Raw genomic sequence first — 19239 nt, 5'->3', positions numbered from 1 at the left:
TACCACCAAAAAAAAAAAAAAAAAAGATTAAGAGCAATAAATATATTTTTCAATTTTACAAAACAAAACAAAATCTTTCTGGTATATATATATGAACAAAAATGCAAGGAGAAAGTTCTAGAAGGATACACACCTATTGCTAAACAGCTGTTATCCAGAAAGGGGACTAAGAATTGAATGAGTGAACAAAAAAGACTTGAGCTTTGTCTGTATTGTTTCCATTCTTTTACAATGAGAATAGAATCACATATTTAACAAATATAGTGTATAAACAATAAAATATAAACAGAATTTTAAAATCAATATTTTTAAAAATTCTTCATAGATATTCCATCCTCTAGAGTAAGAGTTGGCAAACTATGGCCCTGCTATTTTTGCAAGTAGTTTTATTGGAATACAGCCATCTCATTTGTTTACCTATTGTCAATGCTGCTTTATTAACACAGGCAAGGTTGAGTAGTTGCAACAGAGGCTGTAAGGCCCACAAAACTGAAAATATTTACTATCTGGTTCTTTAGAGGAAACCTTTGCCGATCTCTTATCTAGAGAGGGGATTTTCAATCCCTGGCAGACATTAGAATCACCTGGGGCAATTTTTAAAAAATACTAATGCCCAGGCTCCACCGTCACAAAGAATGACTTAATTGGCCAGGGGTGAGGCTTGGGCATTAATTGTTTTTCAAATGTTCCCAGGAGATGCTATGTGCCCCTAGCCTTGACTGCTGTGCTCTTTCAGATTAATTCCAAACTCCAAGTTTAAAAGGCCTTTCGTGACCAGACCTGCCTCTAGTTTCATCGTCCCACACCCACGCCCATCTCCTCTGCTCCATTATACAGAACGCACCAGGCCCGCACTTGTCTGTCTTTCTGCCTGGAATGTCCCTCCTTCCTGTCTGCCTGGCAAATGCTGAATCATCCTTTGAGTCTGGGCTGAAAGATGGTCTGCCCAGGAAGCAGCCCAGACTCTAGCTTAGTGTATCAGACTAGAAGGCCTGTAGCTGTTGGCCTGTCTCCCCTGTGAGGGAGGGACTGTGTCTTCATCAGTGGATATTCCAGAGGAGGAGGTCAATAAACATTTGCTGAGTTAATTGAATTAAATTTTGAAAAAAAAAATAAGTGCAAATGCCCCAAATCCAGCTCCACAAATGTATTGTAAGGTCCGCTCTGTGTCAGAAACAAAACTGGATGTATTTATTATAAATAGACTGCATGATTTCCAAATTCCCTTCTCCATCACTGAGTATCCCAAACTTGATAGCCTAAAGTTTAAGGATCTGGAACTATAAGAGCCCTTCTTGACCCTTGGATAAATCCCTGAAGGACAAATATAGAGAGATACCTAATTCTTCACTTGAGAAGATTAAACTCTAGTTCTCTTTCCAGTTGGTGTTTTACTCTGTAAATGGATTGGATTTATGGTTATCTACCTGAGGTTATTTTGTATGCTGTGCAGGTTTTCAGTTGCATTTGCTTCCTTTCTGGTTATGAAATCAAATGGACAGTTTGTTCTTTTCCTGCCTTATCCTTAATTAGTTTCTGTCAAGAACCTGAGATGCCAGGCCATGGGCCCTGTCCAAATCTAAATACATTGTGATTGTCACGGGAGGGAAGGATAGAATAAACTAATGATTAAGCCCACCTGTTACTTCAAATTGCACGGCAGTTGTTCCAAGTTTTCATTTCCAAAAGATTAAAAACAATTTGTTTCAATTCTGCTGAGCTAATTAGCAGACATATTTTCTTTCTTGGCAACGATATGCAGATATTAAAATGCAGAATTGATTAATTTCTGGGTTTAAATGAAGGAAAGAGAGACCTTGGTCAATGGTCTTAAATTTTAAAATATGGATGCACTTACATCAGGAAGGTGAAGGCACCAGAAGCTTCTAGAATGCTGAGCCACAAACAAATCCTGAAAGCAGCAATCATCTTCAGCATTTACAGCAAATATTTATTAAGCACCTACCAGATGGCTGTGTTACACTGCAGATTTTTTAAAACTAGAATTGAAGGGTCCTTGCCCTGCATTGGATACACATTAAATGCTAAGCATCAGTTGTCAGTGATCTCCTTGTGGATAAAAGATCTGAATGTGCTGTCAATTTGATATCCAAGTTCCTGAAGCAGGCCCTTTACAAACACCTCTTGGCCGTCCCCCTTGCATGTGACCAACTATTATATTAATCTTGGACTTCAAGAACGAGAATAGTATGTGTATTAGTTTCCTGTGACTGTTATTATAAATTACCACAAACTTGGTGGCACAGAAATTTACTCTCTCACAGTTTTGGAGGCCAGAAGTCCAAAATCAGTATCACTGAGTCAAAATCAAGGTGTCAGCAGGGCTGTGCTCCTTCTGGAGGCTTCAGGCTTCAAAGTCCATCCTTTGCCTCTTCCAGCTTCTGGTGGCTGCCAGCATCCCTTGGCTTGTGGCCACATCACTCCGATCTCCGCCTCTGTGGTCACATCACCTTCTCCTCTGTGTGTCAAATCTCCCTCCACCTCTGCCTCCATCTTCTAAGGATACATGTGATTGCATTTAGGGCCCATCTGGGTAAGCCAGGATAAACGCCTCATCTCAAAATCTTTAACTTAAACATATCTGCATAGCTCTTGTTTCCATATAAGGTAATATTCACAGGTCTCAGGGATTAGAATGAGATATCTTTGGGGATCCATGTTTCAGCCTACCACCACATGGATATTGGAAATGGAAATTTCCAATGAAATTTCAGAAATTTCAGTGAGTGAATTCAGAAATTTCAGTGAAGCCCCTTGTGACACCCTTTCTCTATTCTGAGATTTTCTTGGTTTCAGCATCTTTTCTGCCCCTAGCTCCAGCACCAGTGGAGAGGCTGGGCTTGAGTAAAATGCCCTCTAGACTGCCAGCCAGATGGGAAAAGAGGCGACATTCTGAGAATGCAAATCATGTAGATGGTCAGTCCTCCACTGATGACCAGAGAACAAAGGCAGGGCTGGGGCCAGTGATTGGCTCGCCCAGTGAGTGCCACCTATGGATTACCTCCTACGCCAGGAGTGTAGCCACAGGCCTTGGCTTCCAGGGGAGAGGATGAGACACACAGAGAGGAGACATGAAATAATCACCTCAAGAGATAAATGATGAAACCAAGGGAGTAAGTGATCAGAGTAGGAAGTTCGGCAACCCAGCCATCAGGGTGGGCTCAGGAATGAGGACCAGGGAGAAGGGACTTGAAGGGTTAAGAAAGTTTCATAGCAAAAGTAGCTGCTTGGGGAAGATTTCAAGGCTGTGAGGAGACTAGAGAAAACAGGAAATGAAAAACCCTGCAGGCTGCTTGGGAACCAGAAGACTCCCTCCACCCGACTCCTTCCCCCACCCCCCACCCCCGAGGAACAAAGTACAGGAAAATGCAGACATCATGTGAAACCATCAGGCCCTCAATATGCTAAGCAAAGTTTTAATTCCATATAAATAGATTCCCTCTGAAAGGCCTCCGCTGCAGACAGTGCTACAAATGGGTCTGCTCGGGCTTGATGAAATGACCATGGGTGGGCCCGGTAAATCTCAAGGAAAAGGAATTCCAGGACCTACCTGAGACTGCTTGTTTTGCTTTTTTATTTTTGTCTCAGATAATAAACACATGCTTTTTTCTTCTGGATGGTGGTTTTGAGAGGCCATAGCTCCCTGTATTTGTTTCCTAGGGCTGTCTTAACAAATTTCCACCAACTGGGCGGCTTGAAACAACAGAAATCTTTTGTCCCACAGTTCTGGAGACTAGAAGTCTGAAATCAAGGGGTCAGCGGGGTTGGTTCCTTCTGGAGGCTCTGGAGGAGAATCTGCCCACTCCTCTCGCCTCGCTCCCGGCGGTTGCCGGCAGTCCTTGGTGTTCCTTGGCTTCTAGACACATCACTTCAATCTCTGCCTCAGTTACGCATCAATTCTCCCCGTGTGTCTCTGTGTCTGCGTGTGTCGTTCCCTCATAAGGACACCAGTCACTGGGTTAGGACTCTTGCAAATCCAGCATGACCTCGTCTTAACTTGATTACATCTATAAAGAGCCTATTTCCAAATAGGATCACAAATCCATGGTACCAGGGGTTCGGGATTCAACATATCTTTTTGGAGGACACAGTGCAACCCGCAGCACTCTCAGAGTGGGGATTCTAATCCAAACCAAGGATGTTACTAAGTAGCTTGTGAGGTGTGGCTGCGGAAGCTACGAGCCTAGAGAGAAGCAGCAGCCATGTGCTCAGGGAAGGTATGACAAGTTTATGGAGAGACAGGATTCCCCGGAGTGTGGAAATTGGAGAACACAGTAGACCATGGAAAGACCTGAAGAAATAACCGATCGGATGTCTGATGGGACAAAAGACACACAACATGGCTTCAGAGCCCCCTTTCAATAGTTCTTCTATTGTATGTTCTGGTCATCTGCTTTTTAAATTATATACATTTAGACCAACTTCCAACATAGAAGGGCATAAACCCTTCTTAGTTTACAGGTGCCCTTCCTCCAGAGAAAAGATGGAACAAGCCAAGATATTCAGACAAGAGATGTGAAATCCTTATTCTAGAACACATATGATAAAGCCAAAGGCAGTAAGTTCCCAGATTAGAATAACTGAAAAGGATATATGGATATAGAGATATACTTCTACCGCCACATATATTTAATAATGATCACATATTTACTAAATAAATTCATCATTTTATACTGGAGTCCAATATTAAAAACATAGCAAGGAAAACAAGTGGATGTCGGGAGTGGAGAACCAAAAGTGGTGCTAGAACAAAAGGGTAGGAAAAACTGTAAGAAATGGGGTCACCGGATGTGTGGCCACACTCATCAAAGTGAGCTTCCTGCAAGTCTGTATGAGTTTCCTATGGCTGCTGTAAAAAATGTAACTTTGATTGTTGTAACTCTGTGGCTTAAAACAACATATATTATTTATCGTAGAGTTCTAGAGGTTAGAAATCCAAAATGGGCTTTTACAGGGTGTATGGGCTGAACTGCTTTTACAGGGTGTATGGGCTGAACCACCTCCCCCCATCCCAATATTCATATGTTGAAACCCTAACCCCCAGTACCTCAGAATGTGACTACATTTGGAGATAGGGCCTTTAAAAGGAGGTGATTAGGTTAATAGTTATTTATTTATTTGTTTTTATTTTTATTTATTTGTTTATTTATTTTGGCTGCACCGGGTCTTAGTTGCAGCATGCAGGATCTTTTTAGTTGTGACATGCAGGCTTCTTAGTTGTGGCACGTGGACTCCTTAGTTGTGGCATGCGGACTGTTAGCTGCGGCATGCATGTGGGATCTAGTTCCCCAACCAGGGATCGAACCCAGGCCCCCTGCATTGGGAGCTTGGAGTCTTACCCACTGGACCACCAGGGAAGTCCTGAAAAGGTGTTTTTAGGTTAAAATGAGGCTGTTAGGGTGGGCCCTGATCCAATCTGACTGGTGTCTGTATAAAAGGATATTTGGACCCACAGAGAGACACCAGGGAGAAGGCGGTCATTGGCCATCTGCAAGCCAAGGAGAGAGGTCACAGAGGAAACCAACCCTACCAGCATCTTGATCTTGAACTTCCAGCCTCCAGAACTGTGAGAAAATAAATTTCCCTTGTTTAAGCCCCTCAGTCTGTGGTACTTTGTTACAGCAGCCCTACCAAACTAATAGAGGGGGATGGGTTTTTTGTCTACTTTTGGAATCTTGTCTGACGTATGTTTTCACCAGTAATTACCAGTAAAACTGACATCCCTATTTTCAGCTAACCATCACAATGATCAGCATCAGGTAAGAAGCTTCCTTAAAATTTAGATTCTTAAGCCCAGCTCCTAGGGACTTCCCTGGTGGTACAGTGCTTAAGAATCCGCCTGCCAATGCAGGGGACACAGGTTTGAGCCCTGGTCGGGGAAGTCCAGCTCCTAGAGGTTTTGCTAGCAGTGGGGTGGGGCTGGGCAGTGAAGATAAATGTTTAATAATCTGCTCTCTCCCCAAAATGAGGGAAAAAAAAAAAAAATATATATATATGTATACACACACACACATACACCATAAATTATACTGATATAAAGGATGTATAGCATAGTGTATTACTTTGCTCAGGCCACCATTACAAAATGCCACAGACTGGGTGGCTTAAACAACAGAAATCTATTTCCTCACAGTATATATATATATATATATGTATACACACACACACATACACCATAAATTATACTGATATAAAGGATGTATAGCATAGTGTATTACTTTGCTCAGGCTACCATTACAAAATGCCACAGACTGGGTGGCTTAAACAACAGAAATCTATTTCCTCACAGTCATGGAGGCTAAAAGTCCAAGATCAAAGTGTTGGCAGGGTTGGTTTCTACTGAGGCCTCTCTCCTTGGCTTATAGACAGCCACCTTCTCTGCACCTTCACCTGGCCTTCCCTCTGGGTGTGTCTGTGTCCTAATCTCCTCTTCTTATAAAAGCACCAGTCATATTAGATTAGGGCCCATCCCAATGACTTCATTTCACATTAATTATCTCCTTAAAGACCCCGTCTCCAAGTACAGTCACATTCTGAAGAACTGGAGTTAAGTTCTCAACATACGAATTTGGGAGGAACACGATTCAGCCCATAACACGCACAGATTACAAACAATAATTAAATCAATAATATTCCTTGTTATAAATTCCATATATAGCCAACTGATTCTCACAGAATGCGTTCACTAATTTTTGCCAAACTCTCATATCTGTAGCCAACCTATGATTTTACCTATGACACCAGTGAGTGTCATCCCCACATAAATGTTGGGTGATGTTTTTGTCCACCTTAATGAGCAATACGGATGTGAAGCCAGAAAGATGTATGTCAGAACTTCACTCATTTGTCCATGATATGAGCAATGTTTTTGCTGAATAACAGTTTTTGGGTGCTATTTATAATGCAAAGGCTGTAGACATAACACACGTTTAAGTTTTATTTTAATTTGTAACATTTTCTCCATCAACTTCTGAAGCCTAGACAGTCAACAAAACATCAAGCCCTGACCTACAGCGATTGCTGACTTGTGTGGTGAATATACTTCTACCACAGCTGACTTCAAGCTCCCAGACTGACATCCCTGAACTTGAGCTTAAAGGATGACATGCACAGCAATACATTTCCACCACACAGACTCAGGTCAAGAGTACAGATGGGGCTTCCGTGGTGGCGCAGTGGTTGAGAGTCCGCCTGCTGATGCAGGGGACACGGGTTCGTGCCCCGGTCCGGGAAGATCCCACATGGCGCGGAGCGGCTGGGCCCGTGAGCCATGGCCGCTGAGCCTGTGCGTCCGGAGCCTGTGCTCCGCAACGGGAGAGGCCACAACGGTGAGAGGTCCGCGTACCACAAAAAAAAAAAAGAGTACAGATGATGGTCAAGTGCATACAACAGTTAGGAAGTGGGGAATTTGGGGTATTCATTCCTTTTGCTCTTAACATAATTTACTCAATTGTTAATTTATGTGATTCAACCCTTAAAAGTCACTGTGTTGAACAAACAGATTGAACGTTTAACCCCGGCTGGAGCAGATTGGTGGGTGCAGAGGAATGAGAACATGTTTTAAGCTGCTGTAGATTTTCAGACTTTGAGAAACACAGCCTCTCCACTTCATAGGTGAGGAAACTTGTTCAGCCAAGTGACATGGCTTGGGTAGGGCCAACCGCACAGCTGACGATCGGCCTAAACAGGATGAGAGCCCAGGTATCAGGACTGCCAGCCCAACACGACGTCTGAGGGCCAACACCTTGTCTCTAAAATGTGATTTGTTTACAAGAAATGTACAAGGAGGAAAGAGGAACAGGTGGGAAGGTACAGGCGATCAGGTAGAGAGAGAAAGGGCAGCAGAGAGAAGAAGGATCCCATCAGGAAAGACCACCCCTGAATTAGAAACAGATGAGTTTTAAGAAGGAAGTGAATACCACAGTGGTCAAGGAGAAGGAAAATTGAGAGAAAAAAATAATTAATCAGGAGGGAGGATGCCAGAGATTTTTTTGACTGTTTTCATAGTCTTTTATTAATCATTCATTTATATATATGTGATTGATGTGGTATACACCTAATACACACTCTGGGTTCCAGGCACCGTGCTAGGTTTTTTGTTGTTGTTGTTGTTTGTGTGTTTTTTTTTTGCGGTACGCGGGCCTCTCACTGCTGGGGCCTCTCCCGTTGCAGAGCACAGGCTCCGGACGCGCAGGCTCAGCGGCCATGGCTCACGGGCCCAGCCACTCCGCGGCACGTGGGATCTTCCCGGACCGGGGCACGAACCTGTGTCCCCTGCATCGGCAGGCGGACTCTCAACCGCTGTGCCACCAGGGAAGCCTCGTGCTAGGTTTTGAGTTTGCAAAGGAAAACAAGATAGACAATCTCTCTCTACAAAAGAGACATAGCACCTCTCTCTCTCTCTGTCTCTATAAATATGTTTCTTTATAAATATATATATATATATACACACATATACACACAGTTATCTCTATATGTTTTCCAAAAAAGGTATTATATTATCCATATTGTTTTGTATCCTGATTTTTTTCCTTAATAATATACTAAGATTATCTTCCATACCATTAGATATTTTTCAAAGGCATTATTTTTAGTTCATAATATTTTATTTTCTAGATGCTCAATAGTTTTTAATCTAATTTTTCTCTTCTTGATAATGTAAGTTGTATCTACTTGGTTACAGAGATCTTTTAGGCTGCAATTTTTATATGTAATAAGGGATTCAGTGTAGATTTCTGTGGATTATGGAGTGTAAAAACAAAACAAAAAACAAAATCAGAAGCAGAGGGGCCAGAACACTGGCCTGAGGACTTCAGCAATGAAAGAAGGGATAAAATCAGACAGGGACCCAAGAGCGTGGCAAAATTAAAGCGTACAAATACTGTTTGATGGATTCTGTTCCCGTTAAGATGGTGGGCGTGAAAGTGGAGAAGGATGACGGGAAGGAAGCACGGGAACTTCATTTTGGAGTTGTATTACTGTACTCTTCCTTCTCATAAGCTCTCTGCTGTTTAATCCATCCTCCCACTACCAGACTGAGTGTCTGTCTCAGGCTCTGATATCGGGCTCTCTCCTGCTCCTAAGCAGCAATGATGCCAATTCCCCTGTGCAAAACCATGTCAGCCTGAATCTCAAGAACACTTTCTCACCACTTTATTCCTCAGACCCCACCCATATTCAGAGGTTCTCCTATTGTCATCTCTGAGCTTTGGATTGGGGATGGAGTTTTGAAACATTATTATGCAACATTTAATATCTTAAAAAGGCATAAAGAAAAACAGTAAGAAACACCTATGTTTCAATCACCCAGCTTGAAAAAACACAACTTGACCCATCGTCTGAGATCTGATGGGTCCCCAGTTACATCTGCACCTTCACCATGACCACTGCAAGGCAACCTCTAACTGAATTTGGAGGTTATCATTCTCATGAATTTCTTTCCATTTGTACTACACACATAGGTCTCCCAAAGAAGTAGAGAACCTTAATTTGCATTTTTTAAACTTTACATACTATATATATTCTTCTACAACTTTTTTTTCTTGATGTTACTTCAGTATATTCCCTCCATATTGATACATGTATCTCTGCTTCATTCCTTTTTTCGCTGATGACTATTTTTTTGTCTTGTTTCTCTGGTTGCTGCTTATTTAGGCAGTGATTGAAAATGCAGGCTCGGGAATCAGATGATCTGGGTTGAAACCCTATCTGCACCACTTATTTCGGCAAGATACTTTACATCTTCGTGGTTCATTTATAAAATAGAGGTGATAATAACACCCTACCCGTGGTGGTGGGGTGCATTAGGACTAAGTGAGACAACTTTTGCATAGGGCTGGGGACAGTACCTGCCATGTAAAAGTACTCTCTAAATATCGACTCATTTTTTTGCATCCACATGACTGCCAGGAAAACCATGCTGAGAGCAAAGGTCAGAACTACGTTCTGTGCTCAAAAACCTCAGGCAAAATGTCAAAGCAACGATGTCAAGTGTTTCTGGGGTGTGTTAGAAAGAAAATCAGTTAAAACACTCGATAGTAGTATTCATCTGTTAAATTAAGTTATTGTCATCTATCCACTTATGTACATCATTCAATTCTTTCTTGGACCATTCAACACAGGGAAATTTTTTTAACAAAAAAAAAAAAAAAGAATTTCAACTTTCAGATGCCTACAGATGAAACATCGTCGGTACATGACTAGAGTAACTTATAAGACAAATAAAGCATCAACAAGGCTGTGACTAATGATGACAATAGGTACCACCCCCCGCATCACCAGAAATCATTGCACCCTTCTGGATTTTCGTGGCCAGCTTATTTGGCCTGGGTTTGTCAGAATGTTCCCTGTCAAACATCACCAAGTGTTGTAGCAAAACATAATCAATTCCAAAATACAACTTGAAGGTGGTTATTGAATCCATTGGATTCATATCTCCCTACCGTTTCATTAACGCTCAGGACATATAATTCAGTGTAGAATGGCAATTGCTTCAAACCATGTGCCATTTTGAATTACTCAAAATTAGATCAAAACTTTTGTTTTCTCTTTATAATGTGTATTATGCTACTAAAGGTTTTCCAATACGAAATAAACTAGTCATGTGTACAAAACAGAAATGGAAATTGCTATGATAGTGTTTCTGGCTTTGGAAAGAGTGAGTTTTTACATTTTTCCTTGTTAGTGGTTTATAGCAGCATCAACAATGAATCATTCTCCTAGAGAGGTTATCCCACCGAAAATGAATCTGATTTCCTGCCCCTTTCCGTCAGGAAGATATCAATAGATGTCCCTTTATTTATGAAAATAATTTTGGGAAACTAACAAAAATAATTACAGCAGCCTGATGTCCACCCATATCACATGCAAAGAGGTCTGGCTACCACTGAACTTCTTCCAGCTTGAGCCAATGCATTCACCAGAATACTCCTCAGAATTTACTATCCAACATATAATGGGCAAGACCTATTTCCTGAATCATGAAGCAATTCTTTACCAATAAATGTCTAGGAAAAGAAATAAACCAAGCCATCCCCTATGACGGTGAAATGTTATCAACTTCAGAAGAGTAAACCGCATCATACAGTTTACAAGTAATCCTCGTCTTATTAAGAGATTGGTCCTCACGAGATTCCTTCTGGCTGGAATACCACCCCCTCTATTGCCTTCTGCAATAAAAATTCCTCCTCCCTCCTTGATTCCTGGAGCAATTTATAAATTGAGGAGCATTTTCTCTTTCCTATTTGGTTCTGGGTTTTCAATTCTCAGGAGTTTTTCGAGTCCCCAGCCCAAACCTGTCTGCCCTGTGGTCACCTACCCAACGGGTTAGGAAAAACCTACTTACTTCTTTGAGCATATTCTTTGGGTTCCACTGAATTCAGATCAGAAAGGAATTCATCAGTGTCCTGCAGGCACTTGAGAGAAATGCTTCTTGCAGGAAAAACAAAAGGCAATTGAAACTGAAAAGAGAGAAGACAAAATAGTAAGGTCAGGACCATCTTTGGTCAGGATCTTAACCTGTCAGGATAAAACTCCCCTCTTAGACAAAGAGCCTCATATGTATGAAACACTAGTCTATAACGTGTTGTGGGGAAATGTGACATTCTCACCCCTTAACATGCAGAGACAAGCTGCCTCTCCTCTGCCACCTGCAAAGCGGCTGCAATGAACAAACCATGGAAACGGATTTGTATACAACTTGTTATTGTTGAGCAAAATCGCGCTGTGGATGTGAGGGCCGCTGACCACCTGGCTTCCTTTAGTTATGCAGATTAACATTTCCAGCTAACATGGATGAAGCTAGATTTTCTCTAGTTAGATGTCTTGTGTATATCTCTGGGTTTAAAAAATAAATATACCGAGGAAGTTAAGTAGCAATATTTGGTTTTTATCTGAGAATGAGTGTGAATCCAACCTATATAACATTCAGATAAATGATAGGCAAAGAAGGACTTCTACGTCATCATCTGGGCTTTGTATGCATCTGTTAATGTGTTTGCCGGACTTGAAAGCCACACGTGGGAGTGATGAACTCCCCCATGGAAAGAGACAGCATTGCGGTAGGACAAATAAACACACCCGTCCTCTTGTGGGAGCTTAGGACACATGTCCTGGGAAGCAAATGATGCTGACAAAAGACGGTGGTAACTGCGTTCATCTACTTTAAAAAAACGTAAAATGTGTGGATCTGGATTTCTCATGGTGTAAATATTTTCTTTCCAGAAAGTCTGTCCTTAAATAATAACCTCGCTAATGACATTTAAAATGTGAGGGCTTCCCTGGTGGTGCAGTGGTTGAGAGTCTACCTGCCCATGCAGGGGATGCGGGTTCGTGCCCTGGTCCGGGAGGATCCCACATGCCGCGGAGCAGCTGGGCCCGTGAGCCATGGCCGCTGAGCCTGCGCGTCCGGAGCCTGTGCTCCGCAACGGGAGAGGCCACAGCAGTGAGAGGCCTGCGTACCGCAAAAAAAACCAAAAAAAATAAAATGTGATGCAAATTTTGTTTACCCTGATGGAAAACATCCACTGTGACTCAGTTGTACTTCCTGGCTTCACAGCAGCCTCTAGCCTCCCAGACCCCTACCCTTTGTCTGAGTCCATTGGGGCTGCTATCACAAAGTACCACAGACAGGGTGGCTTATAAACCACAGAAACTTAGGGCTCACAGTTCTGGAGACTGGGAAGTCAAGGTCAAGCTGCTGTTCTGGTAAAGTTCCTCCTGCCGTCTTAGCCAGCACCTTCTGTGTCCTCATGAGACAGCAGGGAAGGGGGCAGGGCACAACCCAACCGTTAGCCGTGGAGTACAGGACATAAACTGGTTAGAACCAATTAGGCCCAAGAAGGTGGAAGATTCGACTTCCAGAAGACCTTGAGCCTCATTATACGCTCATTGTAATTTATTTGCATATGCTAAGTGACACACTCAGTCGCCATGACAGTTCCGAGGCTGACCATAAAAGGTCAAAAAGTGGGCGGTGGCCCAGTTCCTGGCTCCGCAACGGGAGAGGCCACAGCAGTGAGAGGCCTGCGTACCGCAAAAAAAACCAAAAAAATAAAAAAAATAAAATGTGATGCAAATTTTGTTTACCCTGATGGAAAACATCCACTGTGACTCAGTTGTACTTCCTGGCTTCACAGCAGCCTCTAGCCTCCCAGACCCCTACCCTTTGTCTGAGTCCATTGGGGCTGCTATCACAAAGTACCACAGACAGGGTGGCTTATAAACCACAGAAACTTAGGGCTCACAGTTCTGGAGACTGGGAAGTCAAGGTCAAGCTGCTGTTCTGGTAAAGTTCCTCCTGCCGTCTTAGCCAGCACCTTCTGTGTCCTCATGAGACAGCAGGGAAGGGGGCAGGGCACAACCCAACCGTTAGCCGTGGAGTACAGGACATAAACTGGTTAGAACCAATTAGGCCCAAGAAGGTGGAAGATTCGACTTCCAGAAGACCTTGAGCCTCATTATACGCTCATTGTAATTTATTTGCATATGCTAAGTGACACACTCAGTCGCCATGACAGTTCCGAGGCTGACCATAAAAGGTCAAAAAGTGGGCGGTGGCCCAGTTCCTGGAAATCCCTGCCCCTTCTCTGGAATAGTTGGAATAATCCTCCCACTTGTTAGCCTGTGAAATTACCCAGCCCATAAACACTAACCACCCCACTTTTCCAGATGACCCGACACCCTGGGACCACTCTCGCCTTCTGAGACAGACCACGTTCTGCCTGTGGAATGTGTATCTCTCTCAATAAAGCTGCTTTCACTTTACTATGGCTCACTCTCTTGAATTCTTTCCAAGGACTCTCACTTGGCAGCCCGTCCCAGGGACTCACCCAAGACCTGGGACGTGACCATTCCCTCGTGCCCCATTTTCCTGGAACACTCACAGGATGGAAGTGGCGAGGGAGCTCTGTGGGGTCTCTTTTAAAAGAGCACCATTGGGCTTCCCTGGTGGCGCTGAGATTGAGAGTCTACCTGCCGATGCAGGGGACGCGGGTTCGTGCCCCGGTCCGGGAAGATCCCACGTGCCGCGGAGCGGCTGGGCCCGTGAGCCATGGCCGCTGAGCCTGCGCGTCCGGAGCCTGTGCTCCGCAATGGGCGAGGCCACAACAGTGAGAGGCCCGCGTACCGAAAAAAAAAAAAAAAAAAAAAAAAAGCACCATCCCATTCATGAGGGGTCCACCCTCAAAACCTAATCACTTCCCCAAGGCCCCATCTCCTATTATCATCTTTAGGGGTTAGGATTTCAACATCTGGATTTTAGGGAGACACAAATATTCAGACCAGAGCACACTTCCTTGTACACACTCCACTGTCTCTCACCTCTGTTCTTTTGTTCCTGCTGTGCCCTCTGTCCCAGTGCTCTTCGCCCAGCTCACCTCCTTCCGAGCATTACTAGGCTACTTATTCTTCTAAGCCCTCTCGTCCAGGAAGCCCTCCTGGACTTCCCCTTGGGTCAGAATAGGTGTCTGTTCTCTGTACTCCCCACTCGCCTGGCATATTCTCTTTATCTCCTCACATTGAAGGCATCTGTTTTCTGTTTCCCTCTCTCCTACAGCCTGGACGCTCCATATGGGCAGGCAGTGTGCCCTTTTTAACCTTTTGTGCTTTTCTGAGAGGCAGTTCATATAATAGCTAAGACCCAAAGCTGACACTTCCTGTGTGACCCAGGGAAATCTCACTGCCTCAGTTACTTCATCTGGAAAATTAGGAAAACAAGTAGTCTCTACCTCTTGGAATTGCTGTGTGATTTAATTAACATATTTAAAGTACTGCCAGTATCTGGCTCACCATAAATACTCAAAACAATTAGCTGTTATTCTCTTTATATTCAAAATGCCTACTACACACATGGCAGATGATAATATATATACCAGACACCCAGATAATGTACATACAAGGGGGCCTTGCAGGGTCTGACCTATAGTAGACCCATAATAAACAGTGGAGACTGTGGCGATTTATTATTATTCTTTGTTATTGCTATTGACCTAAAGAGAAAGATTCAGGCACACAAGCTGAAATAGTTACAATGCTACTGGTGAATAGTTCCTTGAAAAAAACAGATCATTAGATCCACGTTACAAAGGGACAGTTTCGAAACAATAAAGAGCTTTCTCTTCAAAACTACCCAAAGATGAACTGGACTCTTTCCAGTGGTATAAAGGTCTCCAACCTTGGAGGTATCCAAATAGCGGTTGAGCACTGGATGAGAGTGTTAAAGACAAGATTCAGCATCAAATGGTCTTTATAAAAATTACCTTTAAGGTCTTCTCTGACCTTGAAACCCTCTGAGTCTACCTTCAAAATTATTTTCTAACATGAATACATTGGTTGTTACTATGCACCAGGGACACTGTTCTTAAATTGAAGTAGAAGCTGAAATTTCAGTGCAAAAAATGAAGGATAACATCCAATCTGGAACTACACAGAGAAAGCAACAACTTGGACTAAAAAAGGGACCTAATTTGGCACCAGAAACCAGGGTTTAAGCTCTTCACTTTCCCCATCTGTAAATTCATAAAAGCACATAATCAGCCGACCTCAGTTGTTTCCTAGTATTATGTTAGAGTGATAGACAAACATTAGTCAGTGTTTAAGGTCTCAATTCCATATGTATCTCCTGTGCTTAACTCTCTTTCAAAGTTAAAAAAAAGGTGAAGAAGGGGGAGGGTTGAAAATACTGGAGGTTTAGGTACTTTGAATATTTAAGAATGATTAAACAGAAAAATCTCTGAAACCTAGATTTATTTCCAAGTCAGTTGTTGATATTGTGTAGTTATTGAAAATATGAAATTGCTGTTAGAATTCAGTATTAAGTACTCCACCTTTTGTCAACTGGGGGCAAAATATAATGAGCGGAACACATATCCACATTTTAATCATTAGTAATAAAAACCACCTAAATGATTTTTTTAATTCCATCTAAATAAAAAGGAAAAAGAGAATCTTACTTTTCAAGATCCCTGTAATGTTTGTCCCAACTCTTAAGGAATAAAATTATGACTAATCAAGTTTCAAAGAGATTCAGCTGTTTTATGAAGACATTTTAAGCACCTGTTTTCCACAAGGCAATGAGCTGGGCATAAAAACAGGACATGAAAATAAATAACTTTCCTGAAAGCAAGCCTTCCTTTGCCTTCCTTTCCTGAAAGCAAGCCTCCATCATTTCCTGAGGCAGTGGCAATCACTAGCTGATGCTGTTATTAATGCCACAGTCATTTTATTCCAGTAACTAGCTCTACAGAAAAGGAAAGAGCATTCGGCCTCTCATCATTTGGCAAGGGACTTGAGAAAACAAGGATTTGTCTTTGCTGACAAGAGTAAGGATCAACCTGATGGGAAAACTAATATCTGCCGCTGCCAGGTTGCAAAATTTTCGAAAAACGCCTCTTGCAATGAGAGGAAATGGTGAACGCAGATCAGAAAGCAGGCAAGAGTTCATGGAACAGCTTGGAGTGTTTCATCCAGAGGATGGCACAGGGTTAACAAATAAGCATACAGCGGCAGGAAGGATTAGTGCTGGGAAGAAAAATAATGTGGGTAAAGAAATGGAGAGTGTCGAAGCGGGTGTGTGCTGTTGGTGGCCGTGGGCACTTTGAGTGAGGTGACCCGGAGGTCCCTCTAAGCAGGTGACTTCAGAGCCAACCTGAAAGAAGGGGAAAGGCCCCCGTGGGAATAACAACAGGGGCAAGCAGTCCAGGCAGAGGGGTCAGCAAGTGCCGTGTCCTGTGATGGGAGGAGGAGGGGTGGGGAGGGAAGGAGTGGGAGTTTGGGATTAGCAGATGCAAACTAGTATACACAGGATGGATAAACAACAAGGTCCTACTTGTCCCTATAGCACAGGGAGCTACACTCAGTATCAATATCCTGTGATAAACCATAAAGGAAAAGAATATGAAAAGAATGTATATATGTATAACTGAATCACCTTTGCTCTACAGCAGAAATTAACACAACACTGTACATCAACTATACTTCAATAAAATATTAAAATAAAATAAAATAATTGATATTGTCATGTTGCTTGGATGATGTCTTATTAAGAGGGAAGGAAAAGCTTAAGCTTCAAAATGTCCCACCATGATGGCACCCCTGGGTCCAAGATGGTCAGTGGTTCCCGGAAGGCAGACTGGTTCCCAACTGGCAGAGATTCCGAGGAATGTCTACATTCTTTTCTTCCAGATCTTGGTTCTTCCTTTTCCCTGACCAACAAAGGCAATGCTGTGTAATTCTCCATCTGCAGTCACCATGACCATCGCCCCCGTGCCATCAGAATGAGTACATTTAAACTGTCCCTACATGGTTGTATCACCCGCTCGAGAGTCAAAGCAGGAGCATCGTTCTGACCAAGTATTGGTCATCCCATGCCTAAGGTTAGGCTGCTGGGGGTCAGAGAGAGTGACCTTCTGGTTTCGGGAGTAGAAGGCAAGATCCACCCCTCAGAGATTCATACAATGGTAGATTCCCAACCCCAGAAAGGGATCAGATATTGAACTGACAAAGTCAAGATAAATGTCCATCACCCCTACTTAGAGAAGTGTCTTCTACCCTTTCCAAGACAGGGTCGTTCCCTTTGACACATACAACTCTGCTTTCTCCTGACTCATGTCAACCTCACACCATTCTCTCCAGTCAGTGGATTTCTGCCTTCCTTGTTCTTTTTCAAAAAATAGATTATGTTTCTTCTCCAGAAATAACCGATCCAATTAAACTTGACTCGACATGAAGGTCAGACAATTACCCTTAGGCTAAACCCACACTTTCTGGAACTGAGTTGGAGGTGTGATAGGGTGAACTCTAATTATAGAGTGCCTCTAGATAAAAATATCGTCTTGCAAAGGAGTGTGCTTAGAAACAGACTTGCCATGGTAGTGTAATTTACAGTTACAACTGTAAGAAAAGTTCAAGGATAGCAGCTTATAATAAAAAGCAAAGCACATTAAATAATCAGTTCCTTTAAATACTGTGAAACAGTATAAATAGTGTTGCTTTCTGAGTCAAAACTAACCTCATAAATTTAATTTGGAAACTAGCTAGGGAAGACTGACAGTACCCAAGTCTCAAATTCGGCCTTACACCCAAAACATGTGGACCGAGACTGGGCTGTTCAGAATCAGGGCTTTGGGAGTAATGGTGACTACAGAATTACAACTGGCTAGTCCAGAAGCTTCTAGCAGCAGGAAAAGAGGCTCTTGGCAGAGAAATAAGTTCACATTGTCATATCCCAAAGGTTTATGATTAACTCTGTAGGGATGTGAGGTTCCTCACTGCAAAAAGAAAGTCAAACAAGAAGGTTCAAGGATCCATTTAAGCAAAGACTGCATTGTGCAAAAGCAGAAGCCAAGTTTTTAAGGAAACTAACTCCAGGTTCTTTATTTAGAAGATGTATGCTTAAAAGTAAGAGCTACAATCTGGGATCCTTACAGCATCTGATTTGCAGAGAGAGAGAGAGAGAGAGAGAGAGAGAGAGAGAGAGAAATTAAATGGCATAAATAGCATCCTGCATTTGGCACTCCCCTCTTTATTTTCAGACAATTCTCTGGGACAGATGAATGGTTCCTTTAAGTCATATTTTATTTATGAAGTTCTTTAAACACATTTCTTTTTTCCCCTTCCAAGTAGGCATCAAAAAAAAAAAGAATAACAGTGCTCACGGCATGATGAAAATATTATGAAATAATATATTAATCTCGGCCAACGTTTTCAACAGGAAATTTCTGTTGGTCAAAGATCCTGGGACAGAATTCACTAGCCCACCGACCCTGAAGAGAGGCACCATCAGAGCTTTGGGGTGGAACAGCTGTTCTTTGGAATACTTACTGGAGTAGGAGTCAGGAATTTGCAGAAAATGTGTTTGGGAGGAAGCAGTTGTCTATGCCAGGGATTCTAAGCCTGCATTGTCCTTTTCTTCATTTCACGTTTTACCACCTTGATGGCATTCTTCTTTATGCATTACTGTTACTCAATTATTGATAATAAAATCACCCAACCACACACATTCAAACAAAAACTAACCTTGAATGAATATCTAAAGTTCATCTGCCCCATAAAAAGCTCTTAATTTTGACTTCCATATTTCTATTTAAGTAATCTAAACGTTGAAAAAAAATCTGTTCAGGAAATCACCTAGGTTTGAACTTTCAGGCTTCTCTTCTTTCTCTGTATCCCACAGCACGAAGTTTTCCTTGATACTCCTTCCGAAATGCTACCTACAACTGC

At 42.5% G+C, this 19239-nt stretch overlaps 1 protein-coding gene across 1 annotated transcript in view; it reads right to left on the bottom strand.

Annotated features, from left to right (window-relative positions):
• The window catches only part of LOC102979885 (O-acyltransferase like protein), a 63883-nt gene extending 51044 nt beyond the window's left edge, over positions 1–12839 (bottom strand). The window contains 2 exon segments of the mRNA XM_028480279.1: positions 11366–11480; positions 12686–12839. Of these exon segments, the coding sequence (XP_028336080.1) occupies positions 11366–11480; positions 12686–12772 (202 nt within the window). The 5' untranslated portion in view covers positions 12773–12839.
• Between the last annotated feature and the right edge of the window lie 6400 nt (positions 12840–19239).

This window comes from Physeter macrocephalus, chromosome 19 (assembly GCF_002837175.3).
Source record: "Physeter macrocephalus isolate SW-GA chromosome 19, ASM283717v5, whole genome shotgun sequence".
In the NCBI taxonomy this organism is placed as follows: Eukaryota; Metazoa; Chordata; class Mammalia; order Artiodactyla; family Physeteridae; genus Physeter; species Physeter macrocephalus.
Note: the sequence above shows the minus strand (reverse complement) of the source record. Positions and strands in the feature narration are given on the sequence as shown.